Source organism: Lonchura striata, chromosome 12 (assembly GCF_050655825.1).
Source record: "Lonchura striata isolate lonStrDom1 chromosome 12, ASM5065582v1, whole genome shotgun sequence".
In the NCBI taxonomy this organism is placed as follows: Eukaryota; Metazoa; Chordata; class Aves; order Passeriformes; family Estrildidae; genus Lonchura; species Lonchura striata.
The window spans coordinates 18,769,193-18,788,389 of NC_140714.1; the positions used below are offsets into that span (position 1 = coordinate 18,769,193).

The 19,197-nt window shown below is 42.0% G+C and overlaps 1 protein-coding gene across 1 annotated transcript in view; it reads left to right on the forward strand.

Moving 5' to 3' along the window:
- Window positions 1–19,197, forward strand: part of SLC6A11 (solute carrier family 6 member 11) — a 92,981-nt gene that overhangs the window by 62,394 nt on the left and 11,390 nt on the right. The window contains exons 7-8 of the mRNA XM_021530472.4: window positions 12,140–12,243; window positions 18,265–18,389. Of these exons, the coding sequence (XP_021386147.1) occupies window positions 12,140–12,243; window positions 18,265–18,389 (229 nt within the window). The remainder of the gene's footprint in view (window positions 1–12,139; window positions 12,244–18,264; window positions 18,390–19,197) is intronic.

Sequence of the window (19,197 nt, forward strand, 5' to 3'; positions counted from 1 at the left end):
CCTATTTGAAATGCAAAAATGCACAATTTTCAAGCATTCAGTAGGTAGGCAGCAGATTCTTTATTTTCTGGGCATCCTGTTCTCTATGTTTTAAAACTGCACAGTGCTAAACGTAAGTTTACTTTACACAGAGACATTTGCACGTGATGAATTATGGAAATAGGTGAAATATGGAGTTTAAAGTTGAACTTGAAGTAGTCTGGTATCTTCAAGGCTCACTGAAAATCCCTGGGGATTCCTGAATAGCAGGAAAAACCCCAATGGAGTAGTTTTCATTCCTCATATAAGAAACAGAGAAAATAGGTTCCTCTGAAGGAGGGAACTGCAGTGTTTTGGGGAAAAAACAATCTTTTGATGTGTGACCTTCTGTGGTGGTGCAAAGGCTTTGTTCTACAGGCAGCTGTTCTCTTTTCCCAGCATAAACTGAACTCACTCTGAGAGGATCTTTTGGTATCCGATATTTATACAAGACTTAGGCTGCTTTCAATAAAAAGAAGAATTTAAGATCAAACTATCCTCAGCTTCTGTAGCTGTATTTTCTTCTGTTTTGAACAGGGTTTTTAGATCCTTTTTTAGTTCAGCTTATAGATAAGTATTCTTCAGGTGGCTTCAAAAGAATCTTTGAGAATTATTTTTTTTAAGAATTTGGAATAAATAACATTTTACCTGATATTATATAACCCAAGTACAGCTTCCTCTTAATTTCTGAATGATGTCTGTGAATAATGATCATAACCAAAATATTTCCCCTTTGCAAATACTTCAAATATCAGGGCTGGATGCTGTGTTTGGTATCTCCAATGTTCCTCAGGCTTACTAAAGAGAGTAAGAGGCGTTAATAAAAAAGCCACTAGAGAAGGGTTTTTGTCAATGGGATATTACACTTGAGCAGGTCTGTAATAAAAATTGGATATTTTGAAGTGATCAGCTTGGTGAGAGGAGATGGAGCCCCACTGCCTTTGCTGAATCTCCTGCATCCCCCTGAAAACCTAAAAGCCAAACCCACCCCAGAGCCCTGCTTTCTGGCAAATGTAACACAAACAGAATATCTGAATTAAAAACACCTTAAAACCATCTTGGTGTGGGTTCCGAGTGGTGGTGCAGAGATTACTCAGGGTCACCTCTCCCATCAATGCCTCAGCTGGATTAAGTGTAAATATTTTGAAAGCCCTGTGAGTGCATTCTGGTGGATGTGGGAGCTGCCAAATTTCTCATCCCGAGAGCACTTGTTGGTAGTGTTTCAGTAAAGTGGAACTCTAATCAACACCCTCATTTTAAAAATTAGTTGACTGCACTTCCTGCATTTATTTTTAAAAATTGAGCATCTTTATTTATCATTTATAGGAAACATTAACAGGCTGCCTAAGAGACCTGGTAATTCTGGTGTCTCTGGGACTGAAAATACATTAAATATACATGGAAATATATGAAATATGGAAAGATAAAGAAAAGCAATAGTTATTCTTTGTGCTTTTCCCATACCATACACAGAATGAAATTTAAAACATTATTTTCAAATGCCTGAAGCTTTATACAGTGGAAGTGTAGGAAAAGGCAGAGTCTATGATGCATTTAAGGCAAGAGGGCTCCCCAACAAACTGGACCATGGGGATGCTCAGTAATCAGTGATTTTACCTTGACAGAGGGTGGGATGGTTTTCCATATCCAAACCACCCCAGAAGAACAATGCAAAGCATCCTCCTGCCCTGAACTTTTTCACTTTAAAGGAATGAAGAAGTGAATAAAAAGGTGCTGCTCCCAAGAGATATTGGGATTTAATGACACTTGGCCTCTTATCAATATCTTTTAAAAGGAGATATTGTGATTAAATATCAACACCTTTCTTGCCAGTTTCCCAAAGTCAAGCTACCAATCCACTGGAGACAATTTTTGTTTCTTATCACTAAGACACAAAATTGTTCCAGATACCGTTTTTCCCCCAAAAATAATGTTATCATAAGGATATAAATTATTTTATATGAATAATATCTCTGGGATATTCTGTGTACTTTATACCGCAAGGTATCTCCTTCCACACGCTCCAGAACTAAACTAATGGAAAGCTAATACATATTTCAAGGGATTTGAATCCTGCCCTGAGAAAACGCTGACAGGGAAGTGAATTCAAAGCCTCTGGATTTCCCTGTCTCCTGTTGTGCCAGGCTGAGTGAGGTAACTTTGAGGGTGAAAATGAATCAAAGAGAATCCCAGGCTCAGGAGACTGAAAGTGGAAATCAAAGACTCTTCCAGAGCTCTCAGCAGCCTGCTCTGGGTTTGCTTGCTGCCCTTCCCAGAGCCACTCATCCCTGCTCTCTGGAGGAGCATCCCAGCCCCACTTTGCTCAGAGCACTCTGCAGTCCAGGGGGATCTTTGGATAAACTTTATTTCTCTTTTTAACCAGAGTGGTTTGGGTTGGAAAGGATCTTACAGATCATCCCGTGCCACCCTCTGTGGTGGGCAGGACACCTTCCACAGTCCCAGGCTGCTCCAAAATCCTGTCCAGCCTGGCCTTGGGCACTGCCAGGGATCCAGGGGCAGCCACAGCTGCTCTGGGCACCTGTGCCAGGATTTTCTGCCCCCTCCTCTCTGTGAAAACCCTCCTGATTTACTCAGGGAAGAACAACTGCACCTTATGGCTGTTCCTCTTGGAATGACACCAAGGCAACCAAGATACACCAAAGTTTTAGATTAAGGAGTGTAGGAATATTTTACTCATGAAAAGCAATGAAAGGAAGGAAGAGAATTGCTCCTGTAAGTCCCTGAAGGATCCTCAAAGCCTGCTTTGCTCCAGCACTTGATATTCCAATTGGATGCTGCCACAGGAACATGCAACTGGTGTGGCTCCAGTATGGAGGAAGGTCCTGTCCCATTTTAACTGGTGGTACTTGGCTGACAACACCCCCTGGGAAATTAGCATTTCAATACCTGTAAAGTGATCCCAGCTATAGTGCTGGGCTCCAAAGGCAGCAATGAATAAACAAAACTCGAGTATTTAGGTCCTTCTTCTCCCGAGTTTCCATTCTCCCAATGAATTTACTGTATTCAGCCCTCTGGAAGTGACATTAGCAGAAGGTAGCAGAGAGACTGCCTAGCAACCCACAGAAACCCCAAAGAGAGGTGGAAAGGAAGTGATTTTCATGTAATTATTCACCCCTACAAAAGCTGTTGTCAGGTAGACACTAGAAACATAGCTGTTTTATTCTTCTCCTAACCTACTTTGAATCTTTTGAGAATCACTACCATTAAAGAGAGGGAAAAAGAGCTTAATTCAGCCATTTTCTGCCTGGCCGTTTAAGTGCTGTTTTCCTGCTCTAATGAAGGCTCTGCTTTCAGAAGCTGTGTTGTTTAGAAAGCCCTGGGTAGTAAACTTCAGCCACCAACTCACTCCTGCATCCAAAACTCACCATTCCTGTTGCTGCTTCCCCACAATGCACAGCTCATATTTTGTTTGGGTTTAGTTCCCCATTTAATGGCATTTCCCACTGAGCTGGGAAAGATAAATTAATTTTTTTTTTTCCCAAGAAGGCAGTTGGGGACAGGGGGCAGGAGCTAAAGAGCTTAATTTATTTTAGGTAACGTGGTTGATGCCAGGCTGCTTGGATCCAGTGGGTTTTATCCTTTATTTTCTTCAGCCAGGCACCCCAGCTTTGCCCTCAGCCACAACTCCTTGGAGCTGAGGCTGCTTGGAGATAACTGAGGGATATTTTTGTGCTATTCTTGCCATCTGGAGGAGCCTGGAGGAGCTGAGCTTCATTTGGCCAGCATCACACCAGACACTTCTACGTCGATGGCTGTCACAAGCGCTGCCACTTCAAGCAGCCCGAGGCACATCTTCAGTGGATAATCTGATTTATATTCTTATTTTTCTACATTCACACTCCTAGCAGAGGTTCAATAAATGCAGAGAAGATAAAATATGTTGAAAGCTGTCTTTTAAAGGGCTATATTCATTGGAAAATAAATATATCAGAAGTAAGTTGTATCAGAGATTGTGTTTGTTGAGGCAGCAGTATCCAGAGTCGTTTATTGTGAAGAGCATCCTAAAAATTCTCAGGGCTTTAACCTGTGTCTGTAAAGTAATATTCCGCTCTGAAATTCTATTATAACAGTCTGTTTTACTCACTGGATGTTTGAAGGTTCTAGTTCCATGTGGAAAACTGTATTTTCGTACCCAGCAAAAAAGTTTTCATTGGGACCGCAGAGATTTACTGGTTTCATTTTATGAAATAACTTCTTTTGTCTGATTTTTAAACACAAAATGTTTCTTAAATTAACTCTGTTCAGAAGATTTGTAGTATTTTTTAAAATTAAACATATACCAAGACTATTTTATAGCCAAATAAGTTTTCATATTTTACTATTTTTAGTCAAATATGATAAACTATACAGATAGAGCAACTGTGTGGACAATGTGGGAAAATGGAGATAATAAAGTTTATTCTTCCCTGTTTGATTTTGCCTGCAGGATTGATAGGAATGAGATATAATCAGTGTGCTGCTAGTCAGGGAACAACAGGATGCATGCAAGGAATGGATTTATTCCCTTTGAACGTCTGCATCCCCCAAGTGTTTGGGTTATTTTATGAATAGAACAGAACTTTGACCTCTGAATTCTGTATTTTGGCAGCTGCACAGCCCAGACACTCAGCTGATGTCTGTGTTCACTGCTATTTAAGAAAAAAATTCACTTGATTGCAGGAGAGTGACTGGAGAGCAAATGCAAAGTGGTTGGGTTTATGTTTCCTGCCTTTGCACAGGGATTTGGGCTGGTGGCAGTGAATTGTGGTTTGTTCTTTGTGCAGCTGCACCTTCCTGCTCAGCTGGGCAGATGTGGCGCCTCAGCCTCTCCTGCATCCCTTTCACAAAGCACTCTGCACTGAAAATACCCAAACTGCATCTCTGCCTCCTTTGTAGGGGGTGCCATGTGAATATATAACATTTTTCAGCTGGAGGAATGTGGGAAGTGTTGAAGGAAGCAGCCAGGTGTAGATCTGATGTCTCCCTCCCAGTGTGTGCAGCTCCCACACCAGGCCCAACAGAGCAGGCTGAGATGTGGTTGGATGGTCTTTATAATGAAAAAGACAGAAAAAAAAATCACTTTATTGCAATAAGAACAGAGGTAAAATGCTCAGTTCTCCACTGCTATCTATTTTAGTATTATTCCTGGAAATATATTTATATATACACATAAAGATAGGACTTGTAGCAGAGGAGTGTAATAAAATGCAATTTAGGGAAAGATTCTTTTCATTGCACATTACAGCAGAATAACTCTCAGTTCCCTGGTGTCACTAAAAGTTCTGCTTGGGTATAAAATTGTCCTTTATTGGAGAGACCTGGGATGTAAGGCTGGAAAAAGGAGTGTTGTAAATAGGAGATATTAAAACTCACTGTGTGGGCAACTTCAGCAAGGTCAGAACACCCTGGTGGGATCTGTTTCTCCATGTGAGTGAACTCTGATTTTTTGGGGGAGGTTCACAGCATGAGCACTGGAAATCAGAAAATCAGAGAAATCAGGCGACCCTGACTCAGGAAGAAATTATGATGTCTGCTCCAGATCAGAAGGCTGAAGGATAGCTTTATTAAAACTATACTATTATAGTGTATTATGTTAATACACTATTTAAAGAGATACTATCCTATTCTACATACTCACCTCTTACTTGCCCATCTAACTCAAACTCGTGATTCTGCTGAGAGCCCGAGCCACAGCTGGATCCATTGGTCACTGACCCCAAAAAACCTTCACCAGAATCCAATCCAGCTGCTGAGAGCCCAAGCCACAGCTGGATCCATTGGTCACTGACCCCAAAAAACCTTCACCAGAATCCAACCCAGCTGCTGAGAGCCCAAGCCACAGCTGGATCCATTGGTCACTGACCCCCAAAAACCTTCACCAGAATCCAACCCAGCAATCCCTGCAGGTAAACAATCCCCACACCACATTCCACATGGGCAAAACAAAGGAGCAGAGATAAAGGTTGTTTTCTCTTCTTCTCTCTGTGTTTCTCCTGAGAGACAGAATGGTGTCTCTCTGTGCAGAGAATGTGAATGTCACAGCACCCCATGTTTTCTGTGGGGTGAAAGCAGCAATTCCCCCCGGTTTTCAATCCCAGCTCCTCGCAGTGAATGATCCACTGATGGAAAAATCTTCCCAGGATAGTGGAGATGAAAGCACAGGGTGGAACTGGGACTTTGCCTTCTTCTAAAAACTATTAGAAACTGAATTTTTTGTTCTGTTTTTTTTTGGTTTTGTTTTGTTTTGTTTTGTTTGTTTGGTTGGTTTTTTTGTTTGGTTTTTTGTTTTTTGTTTTTTGTTTGTTTTGGGGTTTTTTTTTGTTTTGGTTTGGTTTGGTTTTTTTAACATTTATTTTGGGGTTTCCTATGGTTTAGGTCAGAAATTGTTCTGAGCTCTTCCAGCAGTGCTTGGAGCTGCTAAAGGCAGCACTCCTTGAACCTCTCCCACCTCATTCCAGAGGAGAGGAAGGAAGCCTTTGTTAGGGAGAGGTCTGGCAGGAACTTTTGAAATGCTTTGATTCTCCAAAAGCTTCTGTTAGTGCTCCTAATTAAATCTGTTGCTAATTGCCCCATGTCTGATGGGGGTCACTCTTTAAGTGCAGGTGTTACCTCAAGGTCACATTTTGATGGTTTCCTACAGTCCTGTCATACCTAAACCTATCTGGCAATAGGTTATTTTATTCAGGCATTTGTGATAAAATTCTGCAGTTATTCTGTGCCCTAACCTTGAAATTTCATTTATTATCTCTTGACAGCCACGGCTTTATTTTTGAAAATCTCATTTGAAACTGAAGGCAAACTGCTTTTTAAAATACAAACATTGCTGAGGTTCATCAAAAAGTAATGAATAATTTAAATTAAAAGAAAACCTGGAGTGATTGCTCCTTCTCTGATAACAAAATGGGAAATAAATGACTGTCAACATTTGAAACATCATGTTTTAAAGAGCAAGCACAGGTTTTAACTGGTCTGTGAGCTCTCCCATAGTCTCAGGCAGTGCTTCATGGTGGGATTGTCATTTACACTCTGGAATTAAGGATGCTTTCAGCTTTGGTGTTCAAACTCACTGCTAAGAATGAGAAGAAAAAAAAAAAATGTGGATATTTATGTAGATTCCAGGCAGTGCTTGGGCTTCAATGTGAAATTAATACCTTTGATTTTGACAGGAATTCTCAAGGGAGCAACCAGAGCTGTGTGGGCTGTAGGAAAGGCCAGGGGCAGACAGAAAACCAATATATTGATTTTATTTACTGGGAGAGCCCTCCTGGTGCTCCGCTGTTGTTCCTGTTCACGTGCAGACCCTTGGATGTGGCAGCCCAGCCATGACCCTGGAACCCCAGACTGTCCCCTGAGCAGTGTCCCACGGATCTGTGCAACGGAATTCCACACAAACCTGTGAAATGGAATTCAGAATTCTGACAAAAGAGAAGGGGGGATGTTTGTGCTGCTTTACCCACACGAGAGAAGCTGCACATCAGCCCCAGGGCTGTAAAATTAACCTTCTCAGATGACATCAGAATATATTTTCTTTTCCTAAAAAGCCCTGCCTATCTTTTGGGAGGATCAGACTGAAAATAGCTGCCTGATTGTCCCATGTTGCCCAGATGTGGAACAATTTTACACAATTTTTTTTACACAACTACAAAAAAATTGTTGAGCTATTCAGCTGTTTGTCATGGAGGAAGTGCCAGTTAAAGTCAGTGTCCTGGGAGAGGCTTCCTGCATCCACAGAAAGATTTTATAACACTCGCAATATAGCTTGTTCAAAATATATCCAGAGAGTACAGAAAGTAAAGGGAAGGTACAAAGTTAGAGAAACCCCTGGAATTTGAGATATTCCTTCAGGTGCTCACCTGAAGGAATTGGTTTTTATTCCATTATTTTGTTTTTTTCCAAAAGAAACAGCAATTCCATTACTTGTTTTTTATTCCACCTGAAGGAATTGCTTTTTGTTCCATGCATGATGGAAATAATCAACATCAACACATCACAGGTTGTCCCTGGGGTCTCTGCTTTGTTCAGGCACTGAACTCACCTCAGGACACTTATGCAATATTTTGGTTTATCCCTCTCACCCCCTTTCTTGGCCCTCTAAATTCACTGCATAAGGCTTGATCATCACAAAAAAAAAAGTCTCAGCCTTGCAAAGGGACTTATTTCTGCTCTGGCTATGTGCTTCAGATACCTCATTTCTTTTATTTTCAGTGTATGGCATGACCCCATCTTACTGACAGAAAGACTTTTATATTGAGACTAAAATGAGGGGCTGTCACTCTTCTGGGGATTTTCAATTTGAGGTTGGTTTGTTAAACTGTGGGGTTTTTTTAGTTTTTCAAGAAGTGACTTTAATTCACTTTATCTGCAGCAGTGAGTGCTCAGTAACTTTCTCCTTCCCTTTGGACACCCATTAGGGGTTAGCCAAGTCAAGTAGCATGTGAGAAAAGGTTGCTTGAAGTGATTTATGGACATAACATCCCATAGGAACTTTATGGCAGGGACATGAAAAGAACCTAATTCTCCAGAGCAGGGCTCTGTTGTCTGCACTACAGCACATCCCCCTCCTTTCTTCCTTCTGCTTTCACTGCATGAGCCACAAAGGAGGCAAGGGATCCTCCAGACAGCAGCATCCTGTCTTTGGCCAGCTCAATTCATCTCCCTGGGCAGAGAAAACACCCATGGAAATGGAGATTGTGTCCTAGACCTGCCACAAGAAGGCCAAATTGAGGTCACCCAGACAGAGTTAAAGCGGGGGCACTGCCGACAGCTGGATGTTGCAGAGCAGCACTTTCCATTTTTAGTAGAAAATGCTCCTGTTTATTGTTTTGTAAGGTTCTGTCCTTTGAAATTGCGACTTTTCAAATATCTGGATTAGTTATCAAAGTTTTTGAGCTTTAATTTTAATCTCGTTTGGGCAAGGAAACTTTTAATATGAGTTGAATAAAGCTAAATAAATATATATATATATCCATCCTTTAAAGTAGCAGCTGATAGAAATTAGAAAACAATTCCAATCCCAAGCTTGTGAGTGCTAAATTGAATTTATTATCACTGACCTAAGGGTTTTCAAGGTCCAAAGTTCATAAAGCACCCACAGGGTGTTCTCTGGTGTTTCTCTGGTCTTTACTCATGGCAGAGAAGTATTGAGCTGGGTCACCTTTCAGCCAGATGTCCTCTTTGGTCCCAGTTGCTGCCCCAGGTCTGCCTCTGTGTCCCTTGAGAATGTCATTGCTCTGCACAGAAAGGGGAACAGCTTCTGGTGTAAGGCAGACTCAGCACTCAGAAATATCCCATAATGGTTTTGTGGCTGTGAGCCAGGTGGGTGGCACCTGGGATGGCACCTGGATTTGGGATTGGTGTCTACAAGGGTCCATCAAGTTGGCATGAGAACAACTTCCCCTGAGGTGCCCTTTGGGAATGACCAAACTGGAGTGACACAGACTAATGAGCAATTAGACTAATGAACAATCTGAGACCTCTCCAAGCTCTCCTGCCATGAACTGAGCGCTGCAGTCTGAGGTTAAATGTCAGATGGATCCTGGCTGTTGGGGAAGGGGATGGAGAACTGATCTGAAATGTCACCTTCAGGGCCTAAAAGTGTTGGGGTGTCTGGCAGTAACACCAGGGTTACCCCAGCTCTTGGGTTTTTCAGCCACAGAAAATCTACCTGTGGTTTCTAAATTTGTGCTCCTGTTTGCCACTTTGCTGATCACTTCTTGCCATTTTAGAAACCTGAATGAATTAAATGTCACTTGTTCTCTGAGTGTACAACCCAAAAGAAGCTATATAGATTATATTATTCCATTCATCAAATAAAATTGCTTCTCCATTCCTGTTTTAAACATTAGCCCTAAGTTCTGGGGAATTTCTAGACTGATGTCATAGAGTGCAACACAACCTCTCTTCAGTCTGACTCCAGCTGTACAGACTATGTGACTGTTTCCTTGCAGAAGAGGTTTCTCAGAGTGGTTGCCACTTTTTAGGCTGACTCCCTGTGGGGTGTGACAGTCTCTGCTCCCTTTGAAGGACACAGCATCACTTGTGGCCAGAGTTTGATCTGTTTGCCTGTCTGGGCACAGGGATGTGCTCTCTGCTCCTGTGCTCAGCAGCTCTGGAGCTGTTCCCCTCCAGCACAGCTCTCCTTTGGCCCAGCTGCAGCAGGACTGGCCCTGCAGGTGATAGTAAAAGGGTTTTAAAATCATGGGGCTTTAGGGTTAAAAGGAAACTTAGTAAACTTAGTAGGCCCTGAAAAAATAAATACCCTAGGTACATGAAGGCCTTGTACCTTGCTAGAACTTCACCTGTGTAGCTAGTACGTGATAAATGATATAATTGTTAGATGTGATGATTTTTTAGAAATTAAATATAATTACTGTTTAATCATAAGAATAATCATGAGAAACTGTGGTCAGGGACCTAAGAAACATCATGACAAACTCGTGCTTGAATAAAGTCAATGTATACAATAGAACAATATAAGTTTAATAATTAACATGTAAGTTATATAAGGATAGAATATAAATTACATTGAGCTCAAAAGCCATGTCGGAGTCAGATTTGGGTCTGGACCCCCGATTCCCTGGGCTCTCAATAAAAGCACGTGCAGATAATGATATCCTGTGATTCTGTGTGCTCCTGATGCTGACACGGGGACAATCCCCGTGGGGCTGTGCCAGCAGAAGGGCTGCTGCTCCTCTCAGTGCCTGCCTGCAGCCATGGAGGGAAGGGCAGGATCCGTGTGCTGATCCAGTTTCCCAGCTTTCATCTGAGCCCTGCAGACGGAGCATTTTCAGCTGACCCACGCTCCTCACAGCTTTTTGGGAGCTTCCAGTCTTGTTAAAGAGCCTGTCTGTCAAAAGCCTCTCTGTGTGCAGCTTTTCCTGGTGAAGCTGTGGGATGTAACCAGCTGTGTCTTATTCGGGGCGACAGCAACGAAACTCTTTAAGCCTCTGATGGAAATCGAATGTGATCTTAATGTTATTTCTAAGCAGAAGCACTCAACAGCTCCAGAGAGCAAGGTCTCACTTGATCAGCTGTAAAACAAACACATCCTCTTAGTGTGTTTAGGAGGATTTGATGGCTGTTATTAGTACTGAAATCGTTCCCTGTGCTCCCTCTTCCCTGGCTGGAGTGGCTGCACAGCCACTGCCTCTGATCCTCGCTCAGGGTTTGCTGTTTGGTTGCTCTGCTTTAACAAAGGGCTTAAAGAGATCATTTCTCCCAGGAAAACAGGGGCAGGATTTTATTGGATGGCAGCTCTGTGGGTTTGGGCTCTCCATGTCACTCTCATGTTAAACCAGGACTTCAGGGGGTACCTTCAGCTCCAGTGGGAACACGCCCACACTGGTCAAGTGAAATAAATTGCTTTGTTGCAGTACTTTTAAAGGAAAATGAACCTGCTCATTAATGTTCTGAGGTTGCTCTGAGGAGAAGAATCTCACTGTGTCAACTCACGCTTCCGTTTTTCTGATTTAAAATTGTTTGCATCACTTTAGGATATGAATGTTCCCACAATGGCATTACAAAGCTACTGACCCATTAAGCTCTACAGAATTTTTATTTGTTGATTGTACAGTGACCAGAACTGTAACTTTGTACCTGTTGGATCCATTAAATTTTGCTGAAAAGATCCTTTCCCTAGATAAGTTATCCCTTCTTTCCCCAGCTTAATTTATCTATTATCTAGGAATAGCACATTTTGTCTTTAGAGCATTTATTCACATTAAATTTTAAAATTTGAATAAATAACTGTCCACCAGGAGTGAGATAATTGCTGCTGATTCTATTTGCAATTACTAAAATTATCTAAAAGAAATTAATGAATTGAATGGGTGAGTTTCTTCTCTAGGAATTCTATCTCCCTTTCCATTCCAGGAATGGAAATTCTGTCTCCCTTTTCATTCTAGGAATTCCGTCTCCCTTTAGGCTGAGCCTGTAAAGACCAGCTGGGACGGGGAGGGGAACTTCCCTCTCAGCACATAATTTTTTAAGGTTATGATTTGTAAAAGCTTTGCCAGACGCTCGTAAGGTGCAGAGCCGCCTGTGCAGATTTGCAGCCAATATTTGGCAGGAGGGTGATTTCTCCTGGCTGGGTTCTGAAGCTCTCCCTGCTCTCTGTCTCCAGGTATGGGTGGATGCTGGCACACAGATCTTCTTCTCCTACGCCATCTGCCTGGGCTGCCTGACAGCCCTGGGGAGTTACAACAACTACAACAACAACTGCTACAGGTAACAGCCTCCAGCCTGGGATTCTGCTCTTGGGCTGACATTTGGAACCACTTCCCTTCCCCTTTTTCTGTGGATGACCATAAACACACACACGTGTTTTTGTAGGACAGAGATCTGTAATGTTTCTTGGAACTGCTCCAGAGGAGCTCTGCTCCAAAACGTGTTTTCATCCCTTTGGTCAAATCTGAGACTTCCACAACCCCTCAGCACACACCAATCACTTGGTTTTTAAAATTTTAAAAGTTTCATAATAATAAAATGATTATAAAAATAGCAATACAATTAGAGTAATAAAATTTAGAGTTAGGACAATTACAAGACAATAAAAAGCAAAGAATTACGGACGTCCGGATGCTCTCGGACACTAAGTCACGAGAAGCATTCCTTGTGAACAAAGGAATAACCTTAAAAACAACAGCCTGTTGCATATTCATATATCTCATACATGATGCATAAATTCCTTGCAAATTAAGAACTTTTCTGGTTTTTATCAATTTCTTCTCCTTAATCCTGGTGGTTCCATAAAGACAGAGAGAAGGTGGAAGAATTTTTGTCTTTTCTGATAAGGAGGCTGGAACTTTTTATGGGCCTCCTTTGCTGACATCTCTGTGTGAAAAATATTTTTATTATCTCATCTTCTTGCTTGAGCTTGTAACAAATCCCATATTGCAGAGTTTCTATTTTAACATTATGTTGTAACCTAAAACTATTTAACACACTACGTAAGAGAATTAATACAGCATAACTTTCTAACATTACACATATAATATTCATTGTAACATTTGTGAAAAGCCAATCATAAAATTTGCATTTTTCACACAGAGATAGACATTTCATGTAAAAATACAGGGTTTCAGACAGGTATCATTGAATGTGTCTGCATTACTTAAGCTGCTTTTTAAAAAGTACTACCAAAAATTGCCATTAAAAATCACCTCAGTTTGGTCTGTGCTCTGACTGCCACGTTTCCCCATTTTTTGGGAAGTCTGCAGGCCCCAGCCTAGAGGGAATGGGGAGCATTTCATGGCTTATCTCTGCATTCCCAAGGAGGGAATTGCCAATGACTTCAGGAGGTTTTCACCTCTCCTGAGTCAATGCCTGAAGGATTGATCTGCACAAAATCCCCATTCCACATTACTGGCATGGGCAGCAATATGAGCATTAGTTATTTCTTCTGGAATTCATGGTTATTGAATTCATTCTCCTAAAATTCCTACAAGGACAATTTGGTTGTAGTGACTCCATTAAGATCTCCAGACCGAGAATTAAAATATCATTTTTCTGTAAAGGAAATGACATGGTCCAAAAGTGAAAGAATCCTAAACAATCAACAATCCCCCCACTAAATTTATTTAAATTCTTATTTACAGTTTTGCTTGGGGACCTCAGGAGGCAGTTTTAGGAAATGCTCCTTCTTTCCATGTCTTAGCAAGATGAAATATTTTGCTGCAGAAAGTGCTGTGAGACCCTTACAACCTTCAGAGCTGCTGCTAATGAACCTTTTCCCTAATTAGCACAAGCTTTGGCAAAGGCATCACTCCTCTCTTATTCAGTTTTATTTCTATTTATTTCCAGCTGTATCCCATCTAGAAACTGTTAGTGCCTCAAGGAGTGCAGGAATGCTTTTCTTTTTTTTTTTTTTTTTTTTTTTTTTTTTTTTTTTTACAAAAAGCAGGAGTTTGGATTTATGGAATTTTCCTTCCTTCCCCCTGAGCCTGGAGCTCAGCTGGAAAAACTCTGCTCTGAAGCTCCTGAGCAGGATGCTGCAGCCAAACACCTTTTACTCCATCCAGGCCCCACAGTTCCCCTCACAAAACATTTTCCAAATTTCCCAGCTAGGAAATAGATGTTAATGTGTCCTGGCATGTGATTTTTAATGAGTCTGAAGGAAGGGGTAGGACAGCAGTGAAGAGCAGAACGTGGCCAGGCTGGGCATGGCAATACATAAACAGAGCTCTGATGTGAAAACCACGATTTTGTATTCTAACCAGCACTAAAAAAAATAAAATCAAGCTGTTTTTTTTTTCTCCTGCAATTCCCACAGTCTGATTGTAACATCAACGTTTTCTGCTCTGTTTTACTCCATTCTTTTCCTTAAGGTAAAATTGCAGTAGAAAATAATGGCAAGAGGTATTTCAGTGGGAAATGGCAAAGTCTGAACTGCATGTGGGCTTGTGAATTTAAGATTTAAACCTGATTTAATTCATTAATGTGGTAAATGAATTGCAAAAATCACTTCATGTCTTTGAATAGGAAATGAATTTTTGTCATCCTTATGTATCTTTCATTGAAAAACATAAAACCAGCTCCTCCCTGAATGTCCCAGAGTTTGCATCCCCAGTGACTCCTCTGAGAAGGTGAAAGCCCTGGCAGTGTTTCCTCACAGGGATCACAGACAGGTGTACTGATGCTTCCTCTGATTTTATCCAGCTCGGAATCCCAAATCCATTCCCAGGTACAAGCCCAGGGTCAGTTCCTCTGTTCCCACTGTGGAGCAGGAGATAAAGGAGTGATTTCCTACGTGGACAAAACTTTTAAGACTTGTCCATGTCAAGTTTCTGGTCTAGGAGGAAAAGAGAAATTCTCCATTGGGTCCTATGGAATCTATAAAGGCAAGGAAGGAACTGGAGGGATGCCAGAGGCTCTGTGGGCTCAGAGAGGCTCCTTAAGGAAAGTAGGATGAATTTTCAGAAGTGTCCTGCCTGTCAGGCAGGGAGAGGAGAAGTGATGCACATCTTGAATTATTCAGGTGATTGGCAGGAGATTAATTTGGAAGAATGTGAAGTTTTCATAAAAATTTGAACTTTTCCTTTCACTTGAAATCAGTCTGGGCTTCAGTCAGGCTCTGATGTCCTCCTGCCAAGGGTGCACATAAAAAATTCATGTTGTCCTTCCAATGGTTCCTGAGCATTTGTGTTTTAAAACTCATTGGTTTCACAATGAATGGATCCGAATCCCCCTTCTGGTTTTTCTTCCCATAGCTGAAAAAAAACATGAACAACAGGGTATTTCTGCCTATGGAATAAAAACCAGGAGCTGAGGGGTTGGTAGAACTTCTGGATAGCCAAGGGCAGGGAAATTGGAAGTTGTATTTTTATGAGGGTTCCCACAGAAGCTGTGTTCTATCTGTGCCTCCCTGGGATTAAATGATTCAGCTGGGGTGGTGTTATTTGAAAAGGACAGGAACCTCACTGGCTGGAGGGGATGAAAATCCCCCTTTTCCCCATTTCCTTGCAGAAATGTGTACTTATCCTGCAGATATTTGTACCCTGGTGCTGTGGTTTGCCAGACTTCCCTGAGAGAGGAGATCCCTGGGATCCTCTTGTTCTGTGGGACTGTCCAGCTGGGCTCTGATGCCTTGGGAAGGCTGCCCTAGAACAGGTGCTGGACAGAGCCAAAGAATAAAGCAGGGACTTATTAAAGGATCTCCTCCATGGATCCACCCTGGGCAGCACCAGAGCCCAGCCAGGGCTGCACCCAAATGACCCAAAATGGTCCCAAAATGCACGAGCGCTCCCGGGGCTCTCCCTGGGATCAGTTCTGCTCCATTGGCACCTGGAGTTCATTGTCCCATTCCAGCTTCAGCCCAGGCAGTCCCACCCTGCTTGTTTTTCTCTCTCCAGCCCACGGTGTTTGTGCTCCTGGGCTGAGATTTGGATCATTTGTCCTTGGTGCCCAGCTGGAGCAGGAATTGTTTTGTCTCCCTGCTCTGTGCAGAGCTCACCATCCCACAATGTGAAGCCCAGACCCACAGACTAAAGCAGCTCAGAGTCTGGAAATATAAGAGCCAAACCCTGAGGCATCACTGCCAGGACCTTTATCCCCCACTCAGGAACCAGCAGCTCCCAAATAGCCTGTGCCACAGCATTCCTCAGAAGGAGATATCTTGTTCAGACTGCATTTGAAGCAGGGAATTATCTAAACCAAATCTTATCTGAAGAAAATAGCCCAGTGCTCAGTGGAGGCATCATCTGGCTGCATCCCCCTCCAAAGCTGGAGCTCTCTTTTCCCCCAGAGGATTATAAAATTCATCTTTCTGACCTCTCTTATCAACAGGGTTTCATCACACTCAGATTTAATTTCTCGGTGTTGAACTCACCGGTTCCTGAGGTGAGAGAGGTGGGGTGAGAGTCCCTCCAGAGCTCTTCAGAGCTGAAATTCACTGAGAAGGTCAGGAAGGGGCTGATTGTTCATTGTTTTGTATCTCTGCAAAGCACAAAGGCTTCTGTGCTCCTCAGCCCTTTATTTTGGATTGCTATTTTGCTTTAAAACATCCAAAGTGTAGAACTGGCCTGACTGGGCATAACTATGGGGAGAACTTCATATGAAATATATAAAAATAAATAAAGGTTAGAATTGCATTTTCAGCAAGCATTTCACTGCAAATGAAGTGTTAGAAAGTCAGGGCATGAAAGAAGTGTGAACATCACTGCACTTGTCCATGTCTGAGTCTCCATTACAAATGGGAATATTCATTATTTTTCATTGCTGGACATCTTTTAGCAATTTGTAGATGTTGTGTCACAGAGATTATTTTTATCCTGAAATTGTTGTGAAAACATAAACCTTCCCAAATTAATAGTTACAGTGAAGTGTAGCTGGGATGATGACAAAGCCTCCCATGGCACAGAGGCTGAGCTGATCCTTGCCTTTGCAGCTCAGGAATGCCCAGGTGCTCCCTGCCAGGGGAATGTGTGTGCCTGGTGCTCAGGTGAGTCCCAGGGGAGCCAGGAGAGCTTTGGGCAGATGTGGGGAACACTGCAGGGCTCATCAGGGAAGGAACAAGGTGCTGGAACTTCTCACCTCACTTTGAGCTCCAAAAACTGATGAGATGCTGTTAGAGGGTAAAAATACTAAATGAGAAAAACAGCAAGAGAAGTTTTGAGAGAATAATTGCCAGGACTTTGAAGTAGGAATTGTCTCTGATTCTTAACAGCAAATCTGTGACAAAGATGTGATCCTTTACTGAATTATTGAAGTTGTGAATTCAGAACCTGCTGGATTTTACAGGGTCCTTTCTTCTTATTGATAACTTGCACAAAAATTTGCTTCAGAGCCACAGTGGAATGGGGATAAAGCAGATTAAGGGATGGGCTTGAGACATCTCTAGGCTTGCCATGTGTTTCAGATGTCTAATTCACCTCAGACATCCAGGTTAGGTTATTACTTTCTCAAGCACACAGCTGTCTCTGCAAAGTCTTCAAGGAGTGACTGTGAGCCTAAATCATCACTGCCTCATCCTCTGTCATGCCTGGAGAGCTGTCAGAGCAGCAGGAACAATATTTCCCTGGGCTCTGGGGGAAATCACACCTTTCTGCAAGAGGATCTTCCCTTTCTTTAAAGTGATTTACTCTTGTGACGTTTCCAGCCTGGGCAAAGAAATCCTTCTTCCCCTTGGCCTTGTCCTTGCCATGGTTTGAAGTGTGGGATGTGTTTGTCTGAGACATCTCTGTCCCTGCATTGCCTTTGCCTCTTTTTGGGCACCTTTTTAGGCATGCACACACTTCTAGATTATGTGCAGTTCTTTTCATTACCACAGCCTCTTAAATATGTCTAGAAACCCAACTGCATGGATATATTTTGCCGATGTTCTTTAACAGGGATAGAAGGAGCTGACCACTGGATTTTTTTTTCCCAGGAAACAAATGTTACCATTTTATAGAGTTTATTCATGAGTTCATACCCTCTGGAATTTATCAGTATAATTATTAGGGAGAAATTGTTCTTAACAAATATTACATGTTTGACAAAGTTTTACATGTTTTTGAAAGATTTTACTGGAAAACAGCAAGTGACTTGCAACAGGTTTGCAACTCCAGCAGTTAAAACACAAGAAAGGTGCCCTCCTGCACGTGCTAATTCCTGGTTGCTCTCAGGAATAATCTGAGTTGGGAACTCTCTGTTAATGAACAACTTGCTTTCCATTCCTGCAGCCCAGGGTTCTGTCATTCTCTGGCTCAGCGGATGGAAGAAACCCCAGCTCTGGAGATCAACTGCAGTGTTTTTTATTTATATTTTCAGAGACTGCATCATGCTCTGCTGCTTGAACAGTGGCACAAGCTTTGTTGCTGGTTTTGCTATCTTTTCAGTTCTTGGATTTATGGCTTATGAACAAGGCGTGCCCATTGCAGAAGTTGCAGAATCAGGTGAGTTCCAAAAGCAGATTTCTGAGTTCACAAGAAATGCCCAGAGGGTGAGGCCAGAGTTCACAGTCTGTGCCATGGCCTGTGGATGAGATGACTCAATAAAATAACTGCTGCAGGAAGACTTCTGAACTATTTTAGTAGCCATTCATTTGTGTGGGAAAAAGGTGAATGTTGCTGTGCATAGAACACATTAATCAATTCAGGGAGTCACAAACTACACAAACTTTCTCCAGCTGAGCATCCAGAATGTTGTTTAGCAGAGATAAACTTGGTTGTGAGTGTTAATCCTCATCTGCATTCCACCTTCTTTCAGTGAGACAGACTGAAATGCACAAATATTTATTCATTCTGAAAAAAAAAAAAATGAAAAAGGATATTAAAAAAAAAAGCAGCAGCTGTTAAAGTGAGAAATCAGAAGGGCACACAGGCCCAGATTTATGAAGAATTAACCATCCACTACCACCATTGGAGCTGGGCATCCAATGGAAGTTACTCCACACCTTTCTGGCTGTAACATCCACAAGCAGAAGAACAATAACAGGAAGCTGCACCCAAACAAAAACAAAACCAAAAACAAATGCAAAACAAGACCAAAAACAAACACAAAAACAAAAAACACCAAAAAAAAAAAAAACATCCCAGTGTAATGCTGAGCTATTGAGTAGGAAAAATGACTCTCGTGGAATTAATCCCAGGAGAACTGCAAAACAAGCAGGGTTTCACTGATGCTCTCATGGAAAATATTTATCTTTTCCTAAATTCCATGCAACTGGCTTGCAGTTCATTATAGGAGCTTGTAAATGCTGCT